This window comes from Mustelus asterias, chromosome 7, assembly GCF_964213995.1.
Source record: "Mustelus asterias chromosome 7, sMusAst1.hap1.1, whole genome shotgun sequence".
Taxonomy (NCBI): domain Eukaryota; kingdom Metazoa; phylum Chordata; class Chondrichthyes; order Carcharhiniformes; family Triakidae; genus Mustelus; species Mustelus asterias.
Window position 1 is genome coordinate 107,563,360 of NC_135807.1, and position 19,859 is coordinate 107,583,218.

The following is a 19,859-nucleotide window of genomic DNA, read 5'->3' on the forward strand; positions in this document are numbered from 1 at the left end:
CCAAAGGCTGGCAAAAAAAAATCAGCTGAACAATGGGCAGCCTTTAAAGCAAGAAGTTTCACAACACCAGGTTTAAAGTCCAACAGGTTTATTTGGTAGCACAAGCCACAAGCTTTTGGAGCACTGCCCCTTCATCAGGTGAGTGAGAGTTCTGTTCACAAACAGGGCATAAATAGACACAAACTCAACTTACAAGATAATAATTGGAATGCGAGTCTTGACAGGTAATCAAGTCTTAAAGGTACAGACAATGTGAGTGGAGAGAGGGTCAAGCACTGGTTAAAGAGATGTGTATTGTCTTCAGCCAGGACGGTTAGTGAGATTTTGCAAGGCCAAGCAAGTCGTGGGGGTTACAGATAGTGTGACATGAACCCAAGATCCCAGTTGAGGCCGTCCTCATATGTGCAGAACTTGGCTATCAGTTTCTGCTCAGCGATTCTGCGTTGTCGTGTCTCGTGAAGGCCACTTTGGAGAACACTTACCCGAAGATCAGAGGCTGAATGCCTGTGACTGCTGAAGTGTTCCCCAACAGGAAGAGAACACTCCTGCCTGGTGATTGCCGAGCGGTATTCATTCATCCGTTGTTGTAGCGTCTGCATGGTCTCCCCAGTGTACTATGCCTCGGGACATCCTTTCCTGCAACGTATCATATAGACAACGTTGGCCGATTTGCAAGAGTATGTACTGTGTACCAGGTGGATGGTGTTCTCATGTGAGATGATGGCATCCGTGTCGATGATCTGGCACGACCTGCAGAGGTTGCTGTGGCAGGGCTGTGTGATGTCATGGTCACTGTTCTCTGATGGCTTTGGCGAGGTGTTCGGCTACATCGATGACAACGTTGAAGGCTCTGGAGAAGATGTCGTAGCTTCTCCACTCCAGGGAAGTAGTGGACGACGAAGGGTACTCTGTCCGCCGTGTCCCGGCACCCCCACACTCCCACTTCTTGCCTTCAAACAACCGCACAACCTCAAACAGACCATCGTCCGCAGCAAACTACCCAGCCTTCAGGAGAACAGTGACCACGACACCACACAACCCTGCCACAGCAACCTCTGCAAGACGTACCAGATCATCAACACGGATACCATCATCTCACATGAGAACACCATCCACCTCGTACATACTCTTGCAACTCGGCCAACGTTGTCTACCTGATACGCTGCAGGAAAGGTTGTCCCGAGGCATGGTACATTGGGGAGACCATGCAGACGCTACAACAGATGAATGAACACCGCCCGACAATCACAAGACAGGAGTGTTCTCTTCCTTTTGGGGAACACTTCAGCAGTCACGGGCATTCAGCCTCTGATCTTCGGGTAAGCATTCTCCAAGGCGGCCTTCACGACACACTACAGCGCAGAGTTGCTGAGCAGAAACTAACAGCCAAGTTCCACACACATGAGGACGGCCTCAACCAGGATCTTGGGTTCATGGCACATTATCTGTAACCCCCACGACTTGACTGGGCTTGCAAAATCTCACTAACTGTCCTGGCTGGAGACAATACACATCTCTTTAACCTGTGCTTAACGCTCTCTCCACTCACATTGTCTGTACCTTTAAGACTTCATTACCTGTAAAGACTCGCATTCCAACCATTATCTTATAAATTGAGTTTGTGTCTATATATGCCCTGTTTGTGAACACAACTCCCACTCACCTAATGAAGGGGCAGTGCTCCGAAAGCTTGTGGCTTGTGCTACCAAATAAACCTGTTGGACTTTAAACCTGTGAGAATTCTTACTGTGCTTACCCCAGTCCAACGCTGGCATCGCCACATCATCCTTTAAAGAACAGAGATTGGGCATAAGCAAGACCACGAAGTGGAAAGGCAGGGTAGACCTTACCAGCACTTCCTAGATAATAAAAGATAAGTAGACCAGGGTTTTACGGTCCTGCCTGCTGACAGGATCTTCTAGGCCCATTGAAGTCAATGTTAGGTATGTTCAAGGCTGAGATAGACAGATATTTAATCAGTAAAGGAATCAAGGGTTATGGGAATAAGGCAGGAAAATAGAGTTGAGGATTATCATGTCAGATCATGGTTTTGTGAAGGGGAAGTCATGTCTCACTAACTTGATTGAGTTTTTCGAGGAAGTGACAAAGAAGATTGATGAGGGTAGGGCGGTGGATGTTGTCTACATGGACTTCAGTAAGGCCTTTGACAAGGTCCCTCATAGCAGACTGGTGCAGATGGTGAAGTCGCATGGGATCAGAAATGAGCTGGCAAGATGGATACAGAACTGGTTCGGTCAGAGAAGACAGAGGCTAGCAGTTGAAGGGTGCGTTTCTGAATGGAGGGCTGTGACAAGTGGCGTTCCTCAGGGATCTGTGCAGGGACCTTTGCTGTTTGTAATATATATATATATATATATATAAATGATTTGGAGGAAAATGTAACTGGTTTGATTAGTAAATTTGCGGACGATACAATGGTGGATTTGCAGATAGCGATGAGGACCATCAGAGGATACAGCAGGATGTAGATCGGTTGGAGACTTGGGTGGAGAGATGGCAGGTGGAGTTTAATTCAGACAAATGTGAAGTAATGCATTTTGGAAGTTCTAATACAGGTAGGAAATATACAGTAAATGGCAGAACCCTTAAGAGTATGATAAGCAGAGGGCTCTGGGTGTACAGATACACAGGTCACTGAAAGAAGCAATGCAGGTGGAGAAGATAGTCAAGAAGGCATACGACATACTTGCTTTCATCGCCCGGGACATTGCGTTTAAAAATTGACAAGTCATGTTGCAGCTTTATAGAACCTTAGTTAGGCCGCACTTGGAATATAGTGTTCAATTCTGGCCACCACACTACCAGAAAGATTTGGAGGCTTTGGAGAGGGTACAGAAAAGATTTACCAGGATGTTGCTTGGTATGGAGGGCATTAGCTATGAGGATAGGTTGGAGAAACATGGTTTGTTCTCATTGAAGTGATGGAGGTTGAGGGGTGACCTGATAGAAGGTTACAAGATTATGAGGAGCATGGATAGAGTGCATAGTCAGAAGCTTTTTCCCAGGGTGGAAGAGTCAATTACTAGGGGGCATAGGTTTAAGGTGTGAGGGGCAAGGTTTAAAGGAGATGTACGGGCATGTTTCTTTTCCCCCCACACACGGTGGTGGATGCCTGGAACTCGCTGTCGGGGGAGGTAGTGGAAGCAGATACGATAGTGATTTTAAAGAGGCGTCTGGACAAATACATGAATAGGATGGGAATAGAGAGATATGGTCCCCAGAAGGGTAGGGGGTTTTAGTCCAGTCGGATAGCATGGTCGGTGGAGGCTTGGAGGGCCGAAGGGCCTGTTCCTGTGCTGTAATTTTCTTTGTTCTTTATCAGTCATGATCTCATTGAATGGTGGAGCAGAGCTGAAGGGCCTAATGGCCTACTCTGCTCCTATGCTTTACAGACGTTTGGCTGGCTTATTGCATTTGCAATGGCAGGTTGGAATCTTGGGCTTCATATTAAGATCAAGAACATGTTACATGTTATGAAGCTTTGGTTAGGTCACAACTAGAGTACTGCACCCAGGTCTGGTCATCACACTTTAGGAAGCTTGTGAGGGACCTAGAGAGGGTTCAGAGAAATGCTTTGAGGGGTGGAGTTTAGCTGTGATGTTAGGTTGTTCTCCTTGGACTAAAGGAGATTGAAGATGTGATTTGTGGTGTACAAGATTATGACAAAGATAGGCTTTTACTATTTGCTAATTATACAAGGATTATGGAACTCAGATTTAAAGTTTTGGGCAAGAAATACAGTGAAGATGTGAGGAAGAACCTTTTCACAGAGTTCCAGGTCATGATTTGGAACTCGCTCTCCATGAAGGCTCTGGAAGTGGAAATGAATGATTTCAAAAGCAAATTTATTGGGCATTGTAGAAAAAAACCTTGCAATGTATGAGCATAGTGGGGAATGCGACTGACTGGCTGCTTTAAACAGTGCACAGCATAGACTCAACAGAGCAAATGGTTTAATTTATTGCTTTATTACTAATAACTGAATGATTAAAAATCGACTAAAATATTAAATTAAAAACTTAAATTGCAAAAACATTAATTCCTGACTTTTTTTTTACCTTAAATTCAGGATAAAATGTAAAAAGGAAGGTCTCCCCAGTTCCATAAAAACAATCACTAATCTTGAATGGTTCAGATGCTAGAGCACCAAATAGCTGCAGATATAAAATAGAATAATGGCAATCAGTTAATAAAAAGCATTTCTTAATCCACCAATTGATTTGATTCATCAGCCTCCCAACACCTGTTCATATTTATACAAATACTTGACCATCATGCATCTGTGCGCAGTGATCATAGAATCCCTACAGTATAGAAGACCATTTTTCCCATCGAGTCTATACTGACCACAATCTCACCCAGGCACTATCCCGTAACCCTATACATCTACCCTGCAAATCACCCGACACTAGGGTCAATTTAGCATGGCCAATCGAGCTAACCTGCACATCTTTGGACTGTGGGAGGAAACTGGAATACCCAGAGAAAACCCTCGCAGACTCCGCACACAGTGACCCGAGGCCGGATTTGAACCCGGATCCGTGGTGCCATGAGGCAGCACTGCTAAACCACTGTGCCGTCCCCGTTCTTCAAAAGGTAACACCACCCAGTCTCAAATTTAAATGGGTGTTCACCAGGGATTATAAGTAGAAGGGATGGTGGAACATAGAATCATACAGCGCAGATAAGAACCTTCGGCCCATCGGGTTTGCACCGTCACATTAGAAACATCTGAACTCCCATCTACATGCACTTGGCCAATAGTCCTGAATGTTATGATCTGCCAAGTGCTCATCCAGATACTTTTTAAAGGCTGGGAGGCAATCCGCGTTCACCATCCTCTCAGGCAGCGCATTCCAAACCGTCATCACCCTTTGGGTAAAAACGTTTTTCCTTACGTCCCCCTAAACCTCCTGCCCTAACTGGCCCTTCAACCAAGAGGAATAGCTGCTCCTTACCCATTTTATCCATGTCTCTCATAATTTTGTAAACCTCAATCAGGTCATCCCCTCAGTCTTCTCTGCTCCAACGAAAACAACCCAAGCCTATCCAACCTCTCTTCATTACATAAATGTTCCATCCTAGGCACCATCCGTGTGAATCTCCTCTGCATACCCTCCACTGCAATCACATCCTTCCTATAATGTGGTGACCAGAACTGCACACAGTACTCTAGCTGTGGCCTCACCAAAATTCTATTCAACTCCAACATGACTTCCTTGTTTTTGTAATCTATGCCTTGATTGATAAAGGCAAGTGTCCCATATGACATTTTCACCACCCTATTAACTTGGGCGGCACAGTGGCTAGCAGTGCTAGGGACCCAGGTTCAATTTCTGGCTTGGGTCACTGTCTGTGCGGAGTCTGCACGTTCTCCCTGTGTCTGAGTGCTCCGGTTCCTCCCACAGTCCAAAGCTGTGCTGGTTAGGTGCATTGGCTATGCTAAATTGCCTCTTCATGTCAGGGGGATTAGGAGGTTAAATATTTGGGATTACAGGGATAAGAACATAAGAAATAGGAGCAGGAGTAGGCCATCTAGCCTTTCAAGCCTGCTCCGCCATTCAATAAGATCATGGCTGATCTGATAGTGGGTTCAGTTCCACTTACCCGCCCGCTCCCCATAACCCTTAATTCCCTTAATGGTTAAAAACCTATCTATCTGTGACTTAAACACATTTAACGAGGTAGCCTCTACTACTTCATTGGGCAGAGAATTCCAAAGATTCACTACCCTCTGGGAGAAGAATTTCTTCCTCAACTCTGTTCTAAATTGACTCCCCTGTATTTTGAGGCTATGGCCCCAAGATTTTGTTTCCATTGGAAGTGGAAATAACCTCGCTGCTTCTACTCTGTCTCACCCCTTCATTATCTTATATGTCTCTATAAGATCTCCCCTCAACCTTCTAAACTCCAATGAGTACAGGCCCAGTCTACTCAATCTCTCCTCATAAGCTAACCCCCCCATCTCTGGAATCAACCTGGTGAACCTTCTCTGTACCCCCTCCAAAGCTAATATATCCTTTCTTAAATAAGGTGACCAAAATTGTACACAGTACTCTAGGTGTGGCCTCACTAGTACCCTGTACAGTTGCAGCATGACCTCCCTGCTTTTATACTCCATCCCTCTCGCGATAAAGGCCAACATTCCATTTGCCTTCTTGATTACCTGCTGCACCTGCAAACTGAGTTTTTGTGATTCATGCAGAAGGACCCCCAGGTCCCTCTGCACAGTCGCAAGTTGTAATTTTTCACCGTTTAAATAATAGTCCATTTTGCTATTATTCCTTCCAAAGTGGATAACCTCACACTTACCAACGTTATACTCCATCTGCCAGATCCTTGCCCACTCACTTAGCCTATCCAAATCTCTCTGCAGACTCTCTGTGTCCTCAACGCAATTTGCTTTCCCACTCATCTTTGTGTCATCCACAAACTTTGTTACCCTACACTCGGTCCCCTCGTCCAGATCGTCTATGTATATGGTAAATAGTTGAGGCCCCAGCACCAATCCCTGCGGCACGCCATTCGTCACTGATTGTCAACCAGAAAAGCACCCATTTATTCCGACTCTCTGCTTTCTGTTAGATAGCCAATCCTCAATCCACGCTAACACTTTACCCCCAACTCCGTGTACCTTTATCTTATGCAGCAACCTTTTGTGAGGCACCTTATCGAATGCCTTCTGGAAATCTAAATACATATCCACCGGTTCCCCTCTGTCAACTGCACTCGTTATATCCTCAAAAAATTCCAGTAAATTAGTCAAACATGACTTTTCCTTCATGAATCCATGCTGTGTCTGCTTGACTGAACCATTCTTTTCCAGGTGTCCTGCTATTTCTTCCTTAATGATAGATTCCAGCATTTTCCCAACTACGGATGTTAAGCTAACCGGCCTGTAGTTACCTGCCTTTTGTCTACCGCCTTTTTTAAACAGTGGCGTTACATTAGCTGTTTTCCAATCAGCTGGCACCTCCCCAGAGTCCAGTGAATTTTGATAAATTACAACTAATGCATTTGCTATTACTTCTGCCGTTTCTTTTAGTACCCTGGGATGCATTCCATCCGGACCAGGGGACTTGTCTACCTTTAGTCCCATTAGCCTGCCCAGCACTATCTCTTTAGTAATATGATCGTTTTAAGGTCCTCACCCCCTACAGTCCCATGACCGTCAATTATTGGTATGCTATTTATGTCCTCCACTGTGAAGACCGACACAAAAAACTTGTTTAAGGCCTCGGCCATTTCCTCGTTTCCTATTATTAAATCCCCCTTCTCATCTTCTAAGGGACCAACATTTACTTTAGCCACTCTTTTCCATTTTATATATTTGTAAAAACTTTTACTATCAGTTTTTATATTTTGTGCTTGGGCCTGGGTCAATGCCACCCAGGTCCTCGAAGGGCGGAATGGCCTCCTTCTGTACTGTCGGGATTCTATTCTATGCCCTTCCACCTACTGAGATCTGTGGACAAATACACCAAGGTCCCTTTGTTCCACAGAACTTCCTCGTATTCTACCATTCATCGAGTACTTTCTTGTCAAATTACTCCTTCCAAGGTCTAACACCTCTCACTTTTCAGGGTTAAATTCCATCTGCCACTTAACCATTCTGCCCATTTGACCATTCTGTCTGTATCTTCTTGTCGCTCAAGACACTCTGCCTCACTGTTAACCCATCCAGCCAATCTTTGAGTCATCTGCAAACTTACTATTCCTACCCTCCACATAGTCAACAATGGAGAACAGAGCTGACAGTCACAGCTGGGTGTACAAAATGGGTGGCACAGTGGTTAGCACTGCTGTCTCTCAGCGCCAGGGACCCGGGTTCAATTCCGGCCTTGGGTGACTGTTTGGAGTTTGCACGTTCTCCCCATGTCTGTGTGGGTTTCCTCCAGATGCTCCAGTTTCCTTCTACACTCCAAGATATGCTGTTTAGGTGGATTGGCCATGCTAAATTTGCCCTTAGTGTCCCAACATGTGTAGGTTAAGGGAATTCGGGGGGGTAAATAAGTGAAGTAATGGGGTTTTGCCTGGGTAAGATTTGGTGCCAATTCGATGGGCCGAATGGCCTCCTTCTGCACTGTAGGGATTCTATGATTTTATAACTTCAGCAAACAAGAGCAGGCAAGATTAGTGGTACAGTATTACAAAGCTAATATTGTACACCATTAAAATAAAAGGAAGGCGTCAAAGGTAACAAAATTGGTAACACAGAAGAGATTATATAGCAATTGTATAAGGCATTTTGTGCAGAAAATTTCAATACATTATTACTTTGTTCACAGTTAACAGTAGTGTATAATAACTAATCTTTTAAAATTGGTGAAATAACAAAAAAAGGTTCAGTTTTTTAAATGCCTATGCCATACCTGGCCATCGCTGTCCTTAATAACTAGTAGCATTGGGGTATCGACACCTGTCATACTACGGTACAGTGTTTTCAGACTCATGCCATGTTTAGCAGTACTGTAAATTAGAGTCCACGGGTAACCAACTGTTCGTGGAGGCAAATTTTTTGCAAGCTAAAATCCATCCAAAAAAAAAGAATGAATGCTTAAAAATCAAAGACAACAGGCTTTAAATGCATTTCTATTACCAATAAATAGTTGCAGTATTATTCCCACCACTGCTGTAGAACAAGCCAGAATTCGCTAGCTCTTTAGGTCTCGAAAACAGGTTCACCACAGCAAATTGTGGCGTTCCAATGCAGTTTAAAAATAACCCTAATTTGAGGTCGCGTGTCCCTGCTTCATCAGCAATTGCTTCGGCTTGGATGAGCTGAGACACATTCACCTCCAGGTAAATAAGAGTGTAACGAATACATTTTTATAAATCTGCTATTTTACAAATTATTCTTTGTGATTTTAGTTTTGAACTGGTTTCTAAAAGTGGACATGAGGTTTGAAACTTGCAGCCAGGCCTGGGCAAGGTTCAGATTTGCCGAAGTGACAAGTAACACCCACACAAGTGCCAGGCTTGACAATGGCATTCATTCAAGGTATTACCATCGCTAAATGTATCAGCATCAGCATCTTGTTGGGGGGCAACAAGACCAGCCAGAACAATGGCAGGTCAGACACTGGGTATTTTCTGCTCCAAAGGTACAAATCAGTCTGATTACAGTAGTCACAATTCAGGAAGCTTTAAAGTACTGATGGATAAAGATAAGTGTCGTCCTCAAGTTAAAGGTGCTAAATTGAGGGAAGGCTAATGACAACAATATTAGGCAGGAACTGAAGAATGTAGATTGGGGACAGATGTTTGAGGGCAAATCAACAATTTGGCATGTGGGAGGCTTTCAAGTGTAAATAGATAGGGATTCAGGACCGGCACATTCCTGTAAGGATGAAGGATAAGTATGGCAAGTTTTGGGAACCTTGGATAATGAGAGATATTGTGAGCCTAGTCTAAGCGAAAAAGGAAGCATTTGTCAAAGCTGGGAGGCTGGGAACACACGAAGCAAGTGTGGAATTCAAGGAAAGTCGAAAGAAGTCACAAGGAGTAAGGAGGGCTAAAAGGGGTCACGAAAATGCATTGGCCAGCAGGATTAAGGAAAATCCCAAGGCTTTTTATACATACATAAAGAGCAAGAGGGTAGCCAGGGAGAGGTTTGGTCCACTCAAGGACATGGGAAGGATTCTATGCGTGGAGCCAGAGGAAATGGGTGAGGTATTGAGTGAGTACTTGGCGTCAGTATTCATCAAAGAGAAGGGCTTGGTAGATGATGAGTCTGGAGTCTTGGTGGATGATGAGTCATGTTGAGATCAAAAACGAGGAGGTATTGGGGTTCTTGAGAAACATTAAGGTAGACAAGTCCCTAGGGCCTGATGGGATATACCCAGAATACTGAGGGGGACAAGGGAGGAAATTGCTGGGGCCTTGAGACAAATCTTTATATCCTCACTGACTACAGGGGAGGACCCACAGGATTGGAGAATTGCCAATTTTGTTCCTTTGTTTGAGGAGGGTAGCAAGGATAATCCAGGTAATTACAGGCCGGTGAGCCTTACATCAGTGGTAGGGAAATTATTGGAGAGGATTCTTCGAGACAGGATTTATTCCCTCTTGGAAATAAGTGGACGTATTAGTGAGAGGCAACATGGTTTTGTGAAGGGGAAGTCATGTCTCACTAACTTGATCAAGTTTTTGGAGGAAGTGACGAAGATCATTGATGAGGATAGGGCAGTGGACGTTGTCTACATGGACTTCAGTAAGGCCTTTGACAAGGTCCCTTATGGCAGACTGGTGCAGAAGGTGAAGTCGCATGGGATCAGAGGTGATCTGGCAACGTGTATACAAAACTGGGTCAGTCAAAGAAGACAGAGGATAACAGTGGAAGGGTGCATTTTTGAATGGAGGGCTGTGACAAGTGGCGTTCCTCAGGGATCAGTGCTGGGACCTTTGCTGTTTGCTATATATATATATATATAATATATATGTAAATATAAATAAATGATTTGGTTTGATTAGTAAGTTTGAGGACGACACAAAAGTTGGTGGATTTGCAGATAGCAACGAGGACCATCAGAGGATACAGCAGGATATAGATTTGTTGGAGACTTGGGGTGTGGTGTTAGTTGTTACTTGTTGTTAGTTGTTACTTGTTAGTTCAAGCAAAATCACAAATGGAAGGGTTGAGTGTGGTGGAAATAATTTTTTGAGGTGTGTCTATTTCAATGCCAGGAGTATTGTGGGGAAGGCAGACGAGCTGAGGGCGTGGATAGACACATGGAAATATGACATTATAGCAATTAGTGAAACTTGGCTACAAGGGGGGCAGGACTGGCAGCTCAATGTTCCAGGGTTCCAATGTTTCAGGCGGGATAGAGGCAGAGGGATAAAAGGTGGGGGGGGGGGGGGGTGGCATTGTTGGTCAGGGAAAATGTTACAGCGGTACTCAGGCAGGATAGATTAGGGAGCTTGTCTACAGAGGAGGGCCTGAGTGGAGCTGAGAAACAGGAAAGGTACGACCACATTAATGGGGTTGTATTATAGACCACCCAATAGTCAGCGAGAATTGGAGGAGCAAATCAGCGGAGAGATAGCTGACAACTGCAAGAAACATAAAGTTGTGATAGTAGGGGATTTTAATTTTCCACATATAGATTGGGACTCGCATACTGTTAAAGGTTTAGACGGGGTAGAGTTTGTAAAATGTGTTCAGGAGAATTTTCTACATCAGTATATAGAGGTGCCAACTAGAGAGGATGTGATATTGGATCTCCTATTGGGAAATGAGTTAGGGCAGGTGATGGATGTGAGTGTGAGGGAACACTTTGGATCCAGTGATCATAATGCCATTAGTTTCAACCTGATCGTGGATAAGGATAGATCTGGTCCTCGGGTTGAAGTTCTGAACTGGAAAAAGGCCAAATTTGATGAAATGAGAAGAGATCTGGGAAGTGTGGATTGGCACAGGCTGTTCTCTGGTAAGGATGTAAATGGAAAGTAGGAGGCCTTCAAAGGAGAAATTTTGAGAGTGCAGAGTTTGTATGTTCCTGTCAGGATTAAAGGCAAAGTAAATAGGAATAAGGAACCTTGGATCTCAAGGGAGATTGTAACACTGATTAAGAGGAAGAGAGAGTTGTATGAACACATCAGATGTGTTGACAAGGAACACATCAGATGCTCGAGGAGTATAAAAAGTGCAAGAAGCTACTTAAGAGGGAAATCAGGAGGGCTAAAAGAAGGCATGAGGTTGCTTTGGCAGACAGAGTGAAGGAAATTCCAAAGAGCTTCTATAGGTATGTTAGGAGCAAAAGGATAGTGAGGGATAAAATTGGTCCTCTTAAAGACCAGAGTGGTAGACTGTGAATGGAACCAAAAGAGATGGGGGAAGATGCTAAATGGTTTTTTTGCATCCGTATTTACTGAGGAAACGGGCATGGAGTCTACGGAAATAGGGCAAACAGGTAGGGAGGTCATGGAACCTTTACAGATTAAAGGGGAGGAGGTGCTTGCTGTCTTGAGGCAAATCAGAGTGGATAAATCCCCAGGACCAGACAGGGTATTCCCACGGACCTTGAGGGAAGCTAGTGTTGAACTTGCAGGGGCCCTGGCAGACATACTTAAAATGTCAGTATTCACGGGGGAGGTGCCGGATGATTGGAGAGTGGCTCATGTTGTTCCGTTGTTTAAAAAAGGTTCCAAAAGAAATCCGGGAACTTATAGGCCAGTAAGTTTGACGTCGGTGGTGGGCAAGTTATTGGAAGGTGTGATACGGGATAGGATCTACAAATATTTGGATAGACAGGGACTTATTAGGGAGAGTCAGCATGGCTTTGTGCGTGGTAGGTCATGTTTGACCAATCTATTAGAGTTTTTCGAGGAGGTTACCAGGAAAGTGGATGAAGGGAAGGCGGTGGATGTTGTCTACCTGGATTTCAGCAAGGCCTTTGACAAGGTCCCTCATGGGAGGTTAGTTAGGAAGGTTCAGTCGCTAGGTATACATGGGGGGGGTAGTAAATTGGATTAGACACTGGCTCAATGGAAGAAGCCAGAGAGTGGCTGTGGAGGATTGCTTCTCTGAGTGGAGGCCTGTGACTAGTGGTGTGCCGCAGGGATCGGTGTTGGGTCCATTGTTGTTTGTCATCTATATCAATGATCTGGATGATAATGTGGTAAATTGGATCAGCAAGTTTGCTGATGATACAAAGATTGGAGGTGTAGTGGACAGTGAGGAAGGTTTTCAAAGCTTGCAGAGGGATTTGGACCAACTAGAAAAATGGGCTAAAAAATGGCAAATGGAATTTAACGCAGACAAGTGAGAGATATTGCACATTGGAAGGACAAACCAAAGTAGAACGTACAGGGTAAATGGTAGGACTCTGAAGAGTGCAGTTGAACAGAGGGATCTGGGAATACAGGTACAGAATTCCCTAAAAGTGACGTCACAGGTGGATAGGGTCGTAAAGAGTGCCTTTGGTACATTGGCCTTTATAAATCGGAGTATCGAGTATAAAAGTTGGAGTGTTATGGTAGGGTTATATAAGGCATTGGTGAGGCCGAAGTTGGAGTATTGTGTACAGTTTTGGTCACCTAGTTACAGGAAGGATGTAAATAAGGTTGAAAGAGTGCAGAGAAGGTTCACAAGGATGTTGCCGGGACTTGAGAAGCTGAGTTATAGAGAGAGATTGAATAGGTTGGGACTTTGTTCCCTGGAGCGTAGAAGATTGAGGGGAGATTTGATAGAGGTGTATAAGATTTTGATGGGTATAGATGGAGTGAATGCAAGCAGGCTTTTTCTGCTGAGGCTAGAGGAGAAAAAAACCAGAGGGCATGGGTTAAGGGTGAAAGGAGAAAAGTTTAAAGGGAATATTAAGGGGGGCTTCTTCACGCAGAGAGTGGTGGGAGTGTGGAATGTGCTGCCGGATAAAGTGGTAAATGCTTTTAACATTTAAGAAAAACTTGGATGGGTTCATGGATGAGAGGGGTGTGGAGGGATATGGTCCAAGTGCAGGTCAGTGGGACTAGGCAAAAAATGGTTCAGCACAGACAAGAAGGGCCAAAAGGCCTGTTTCTGAGCTGTAATTTTCTATGGTTCTATGGGTGAGATGGCAGATGGAGTTTAATCCGGATAAATATGAGGTAATGAATTTTGAAAGGTCTAGTACAGATAGGAAATATACAGTAAATGGCAGAACCCTTAAGAGCATTGATAGGCAAAGGGATCTGGATGTACAGGTATACAGGTCACTGAAAGTGGCAATGCAGATTGAGAAGGTAGTCAAGAAGGCATACGGCATGCTTGCCTTCATCGGCCGGGGCACTGAGTTTAAAAATTGGCAAGTCATGTTGCAGCTTTATAGAACCTTAGTTAGGTCACACAAGGAATATCGTGTTCAATTCTGGTCACCACGCTACCAGAAGGATGTGGAGGCTTTGGAGAGGGTAAAGAAAAGATTTAACAAAGAACAAAACAGCACAGGAACAACAAAACAGCACAGGAACAGGCCCTTCGGCCCTCCAAGTCTGCGCCGCTCCCTGGTCCAAACTAGACCATTCTTTTGTATCCCTCCATTCCCACTCCGTTCATGTGGCTATCTAGATAAGTCTTAAACGTTCCCAGTGTGTCCGCCTCCACCACCTTGCCTGGCAGCGCATTCCAGGCCCCCACCACCCTGTGTAAAATATGTCCTTCTGATATCCGTGTTAAACCTCCCCCCCCTCACCTTGAACCTATGACCCCTCGTGAACGTCACCACCGACCTGGGAAAAAGCTTCCCATCGTTCACCTTATCTATGCCTTTCATAATTTTATACATCTCTATTAGGTCTCCCGTCATCCTCCGTCTTTCCAGTGAGAACAACCCCAGTTTACCCAATCTCTCCTCATAACTAAGCCCTTCCATACCAGGCAACATCCTGGTAAACCTCCTCTGCACTCTCTCCAAAGCCTCCACATCCTTCTGGTAATGTGGCGACCAGAACTGGACGCAATATTCCAAATGCGGCCGAACCAACGTTCTATACATCTGCAACATCAGACCCCAACTTTTATACTCTGTACCCCGTCCTATAAAGGCAAGCATGCCATATGCCTTATTCACCACCTTCTCCACCTGTGACGTCACCTTCAAGGATCTGTGGACTTGCACACCCTTTATAGTTCTGCCATTTATCGTATAGCTCCCCACTACATTAGCTCTACCAAAATGCATCACTTCGCATTCATCTGGATTGAACTCCATCTGCCATTTCTTTGCCCAAATTTCCAGCCTATCTATATCCATCTGTAGCCTCTGACAATGTTCCTCACTATCTGCAAGCCCAGCCAATTTCGTGTCGTCTGCAAACTTACTGATCACCCCAGTTACACCTTCTTCCAGATAGTTTATATAAATCACAAACAGCAGAGGTCCCAATACAGAGCCCTGCGGATCACCACTAGTCACAGGCATCCAGCCGGAAAAAGACCCTTCCACTACCACCCTCTGTCTTCTGTGACCAAGACAGTTCTCCACCCATCTAGCCACCTCCCCCTTTATCCCATGAGATCCAACCTTTTGCACCAACCTACCATGAGGTACTTTGTCAAACGCTTTACTAAAGTCCATATAGACGACATCCACGGCCCTTCCCTCGTCAACCATTCCAGTCACTTCTTCAAAAAACTCCACCAGGTTAGTGAGGCATGACCTCCCTCTCACAAAACCATGCTGACTATCGTTAATGAGTTTATTCCTTTCTAAATGCGCATACATCCTATCTCTAAGAATCCTCTCCAACAACTTCCCTACCACGGACGTCAAGCTCACCGGCCTATAATTACCCGGGTTATCCTTCCTACCCTTCTTAAATAACGGGACCACATTAGCTATCCTCCAATCCTCTGGGACCTCACCTGTGTCCAGTGACGAGACAAAGATTTGTGTCAGAGGCCCAGCGATTTCATCTCTCGTCTCCCTGAGCAGCCTTGGAAAGATTCCATCAGGCCCTGGGGATTTGTCAGTCTTTATATTCTCTAAAAAACCTAACACTTCCTCCCTTGTAATGGAGATTTTCTCTAACGGTTCAACACTCCCCTCCGAGACATTCCCAGTCAACACATCCCTCTCCTTTGTGAATACCGACGCAAAGTATTCATTTAGGATCTCCCCTATTTCTTTGAGCTCTAAGCATAATTCCCCACTTTTGTCCCTGAGAGGTCCGATTTTTTCCCTGACAACCCTTTTGTCCCTCATGTATGAATAAAATGCCTTGGGATTCTCCTTAATCCTGTCTGCCAAGGACATTTCGTGACCCCTTTTTGCCCTTCTAATTCCTCGTTTGAGTTCTTTCCTACTTTCTTTGTACTCCTCCAGAGCACCCTCCTTTTTTAGCTGCCTGGACCTAACGTACGCCTTTCTTTTCTTTTTGACCAGTCCCTCAATTTCCCTGTTTATCCACGGTTCTCGAATCCTACCCTTCCTATCCTTTTTTACAGGATGTTGCCTGGTATCGAGGGCATTAGCCAAGAGGAGAGGTTGGAGAAACTTGGTTTGTTCTCACTGGAACGACGGAGGTTGAGGGATGACCTGATAGAAGTCTACAAGATTATGAGAGGCATGAACAGAGTGGATAGTCAGAAGCTTTTTCACAGGGTGGAAGAGTCAATTACTAGGGGCACAGATTCAAGGTGCGAGGGACAAGGTTTAAAGGAGATGTATGAAATTTTTTACACAAAGGGTGGTGGGCGCCTGGAACTCATTGCCGGGGGAGGTAGTGGAAGCAGATACGGTAGTGACTTTTAAGGGGCATCTTGACAAATACATGAATAGGATGGGAATAGAGGGATATGGTCCCTGGAAGGGTAGGAGGTTTTAGTTAAATCAGACAGCATGGTCGGTGCAGGCTTGGAAGGCCGAAGGGCTGATCCTGTGCTATAATTTTCTTTGTTCTTTTCTTTGATCACCACCTTCTCATTAGAAATTACAGTTGGGTAATAAGTTGCCAACTGTGGATGGAGAAAGAATGACTACAACAATGATTTCAACAAGAATAATGGCAATGGTGGCTTGTTAAGCATGCTGGGATTTTTGGTCAAGATGTAATTAAAAACAGATGCAGGCTGTAAAGTGAGCCATGACCTGACCTGGGAACTGTGATCTGAAGCTTCCTGACCAAATATGGGAAGTTGTTTACTTTGAGTTAGACATGATGGCATCAAGTTGTGTGTGAGCTATATGCTATCTGAATCAAGCATAAGGGAGTTGTTTACAAGTAATTTAATGGGCTGTTTGAGCAATGTGATCGGTTTCTAGTTACACCATTCGCTAGGCGTCAGAGAACCTTCTGGAAAAGTTGAAACAATTTGTAGATAAAAGGGACGCAGCCCTTTGTCTATGGCGATAGCTCTAAAGGTCAATCCTGAGACCATCTTCAGAGACCATGAGGATAGATTCTACGTTGGGAACAGACTTGGCCACTTCATTCTAACTGGATATAATCTATTATCGGTTAAAGAATCAGAATTTATGTTCAGTTAAGAGTTAAAGTTCAGTAAAAGAATTAAAGTGTTGCAACTGTTCTAAGTTTGAGTTAGTACCAAAAGTGTTAATTAAAGGAAGATTGTTAAGAGAATTAAGAGTCGTCTCATGTCCTAGTTTGTCACATTAAACTGGAATGCTTGAAAGACTTTGAATTAGTTTAAATAATACAATAATAATTACATCCTATGAACGAATAAAAAAGTCACCATACCCAATGGGGAGTTTCATTTACAAAAAATGCAATATGACATTTATAAATGAACAGGTTTGTACACAAAATAGCAGATTTAACAATTTTCGTGGACAAAGAAATAAAACATCTGAGGCTCATGCTATCAATCTGTCCATCAATAGTTGTTCGAAAATTTATGTTTCTTTGCCAAGGCTACTTTCAAGAACCAAATGGCAACAGGCTCAAGATCCACATTTCTCAGAGGTCATTTTAAAAAAAATCTCTTTTTTGAATTAAAGAAAGCTATATATAAAGTCAGCAGAGCAGTGGAGGCAGGGTCAACACTGTATAGAGATTTGAGGGAGAGGTAGATAGATTCTTGACTAATGGAGAGTATTGGGAGTAGGCAGAACATGAAGCTGAAGCCGCATCAGATTCGCTATCATCTTAGCTGGAGGTGGAGATGATTTGACAAATGCCTATTTCTGCTCCGAATTCATATATTTGTATGATTAAGTTGTATGTGTGTATTATAATAGATAATAGAAAAGTACAACACAGGAACAGGCCCTTTAGTCCGCAATATTGTGCCAAACATGACGCCAAATTAATCTAATCCCTTCTGCCTGCCCTTGGTCCATATACCCCTATTCCTTGCATATTCATGTGCTCATCTAAAAGCCCCTTAAACACCCGTCGTATCTGCCTCCATCACCACCATTCCAGACACCTACCACTATTTGTGAAAAAACTTGCTCCTCACATATTTGAACTTTCTCCCTCTCACCTTAAGTGCATGACCCCGAGTATTAGACATTTCAACTTTGGGAAAAAGATTCTGACTGGCAAGCCTATCTATGCCTCTCATAATTTTTTAGATTGCTATCAGGTCTCCCCTCAGTCTCTTCCGCTCCAAAGAAATCAACCCTAGTTTGTCCAGTCTCTCCTTCTAGCTCATGCCCCGTAATCCAGGCAGCATCCTGGTAAACCTTTTCTGCACCCACTCCAAAGTCTCCACAACCTTCCTGTAGGTGGTGACCAGATTGAATGCTATACTTTAAATGCGGTCTAATCAAAGTTTTATAAAGCTGCAACATCACATCTTGACTCTTGTACTCAATACCCCGACCAATGGCAAGCATGCCATACGCCATCTTTACCACCCTATCTACTTGTGTGGCCACTTTCAGGGAGCTATGGACTTGAACCCCAAGATCCCTCTGTGCATCAATGCTGTTCAGGGTCCTGCCATCAACTGTATACTTACCCTTAATATTTGATTTCCCAAAATCCAGCAGCTCACACTTGCCCGAATTAAACTCCATCTGCTATTTCTCCACCCATATCAGCAACTGATCTATATCCTGCTGTATCCTTTGACAACCCTGTACACTATCCACAACTATACCTATCTTTGTGTCGTCTGCAAACCCATCTACGTTTTCATCCATGTGTGATGCTAGAGTACCTTTAAGAAATGTATTTGATTTTAATCATGTTCTCTGCAGTTGAATGTAGGCCTTTTGGTTTCATTGTTTCCTAGCTGTCTGGTTAGAAGGCCTTTTATTGCTGCTTCAATGGTTTAAATGGGGTTTTGTTTATTTTTATTCTGGGCCTCAGGTACTTACTGCGTTTTATGACTCTGCATTGTTAGGGGTAAGACTGGGTGGCAGGTCATGTAATTTTTCCACAGTGAATTCAAGGTTTCACTTTCAGTTTGGCTGCGAGCTGCTGTCTAAATTTAGAAAGGGTGTGGACATCAGACTGAAAAGCAGTATTTTTACCTCTCTCCCTGGTATTAGAAATTTGGCTGACGAGCTGGAAGCAAGGCTTCTTGCATTCCTGGAGTGAAAAGTCTGCTGTTCGTGGTTTTGCTAGCGAGTACCTAGATTCTCTCTCTCTGGTGTTTTGGGAAGCTGTCCTGGCTTCAAGCTTGTGTGTATATGTCCCAAGAGAACTGCAGCATCTAACAAAAGGACCAAGTTCCAGCAATACGTGAGCATTCACATTTTCTGTGCTAAACCTGTGGCGAGGGTTTTGTTTATGGGATTTGTTTGGTTGGAATGGTATTTAGCTGTTAAGGTTCATACAATATCATGTTTTTTTTTCTTGTTTGTAATTGGTAAAAGTTATTGCTAATTTTCTTTCTATACTTATTAACTGTATTCTTAAATAAACTTTTTTTGATAAAAGCTCCCTAGTGGGTCAGTTGAATCATATCTTAAATGAAGCATCTCATGCTCACCCGAGCCAAATTTAAATTGCAAAACTTATGATCCAGGCAGACTTCATAAAACACTTTGGAGTTTATGACCTGAATTATTCATTGGTCAGAACATAAGAGTACAGGAGTTGGGATGTCTTGAAGTTGTACAAGACATTGGTAAGGCCACACTTAGAATACTGTGTACAGTTCTGGTCACCCTATTATAGAAAGGATATTATTGAACTAGAAAGAGTGCAGAAAAGATTTACTAGGATGCTACCAGGACTTGATGGTTTGAGTTATGAGGAGAGGCTGGGTAGACTGGGACTTTTTTCTTTGGCACGTAGGAGGCTTAGGGGTGATCTTATAGAGGTCTATAAAATAATGAGGGGTATAAATCAGCTAGATGGTCAATATATTTTCCCAAAGGTAGGGGAGTCTAAAACAAGAGGGCACAGGTTTATGATGAGAGGGGAGAGATACAAAT

General features: G+C 43.9%; 1 protein-coding gene across 12 annotated transcripts in view; it reads right to left on the bottom strand.

Moving 5' to 3' along the window:
* The window catches only part of oxr1a (oxidation resistance 1a), an 894,274-nt gene that overhangs the window by 59,365 nt on the left and 815,050 nt on the right, over positions 1–19,859 (bottom strand). For all 12 annotated transcript variants that reach the window (XM_078216653.1, XM_078216656.1, XM_078216650.1 and 9 more), the window contains 2 exons: positions 8,394–8,546; positions 4,080–4,175 (listed from right to left, as the gene is read on the bottom strand). In XM_078216653.1, the coding sequence (XP_078072779.1) occupies positions 4,080–4,175; positions 8,394–8,546 (249 nt within the window). The remainder of the gene's footprint in view (positions 1–4,079; positions 4,176–8,393; positions 8,547–19,859) is intronic.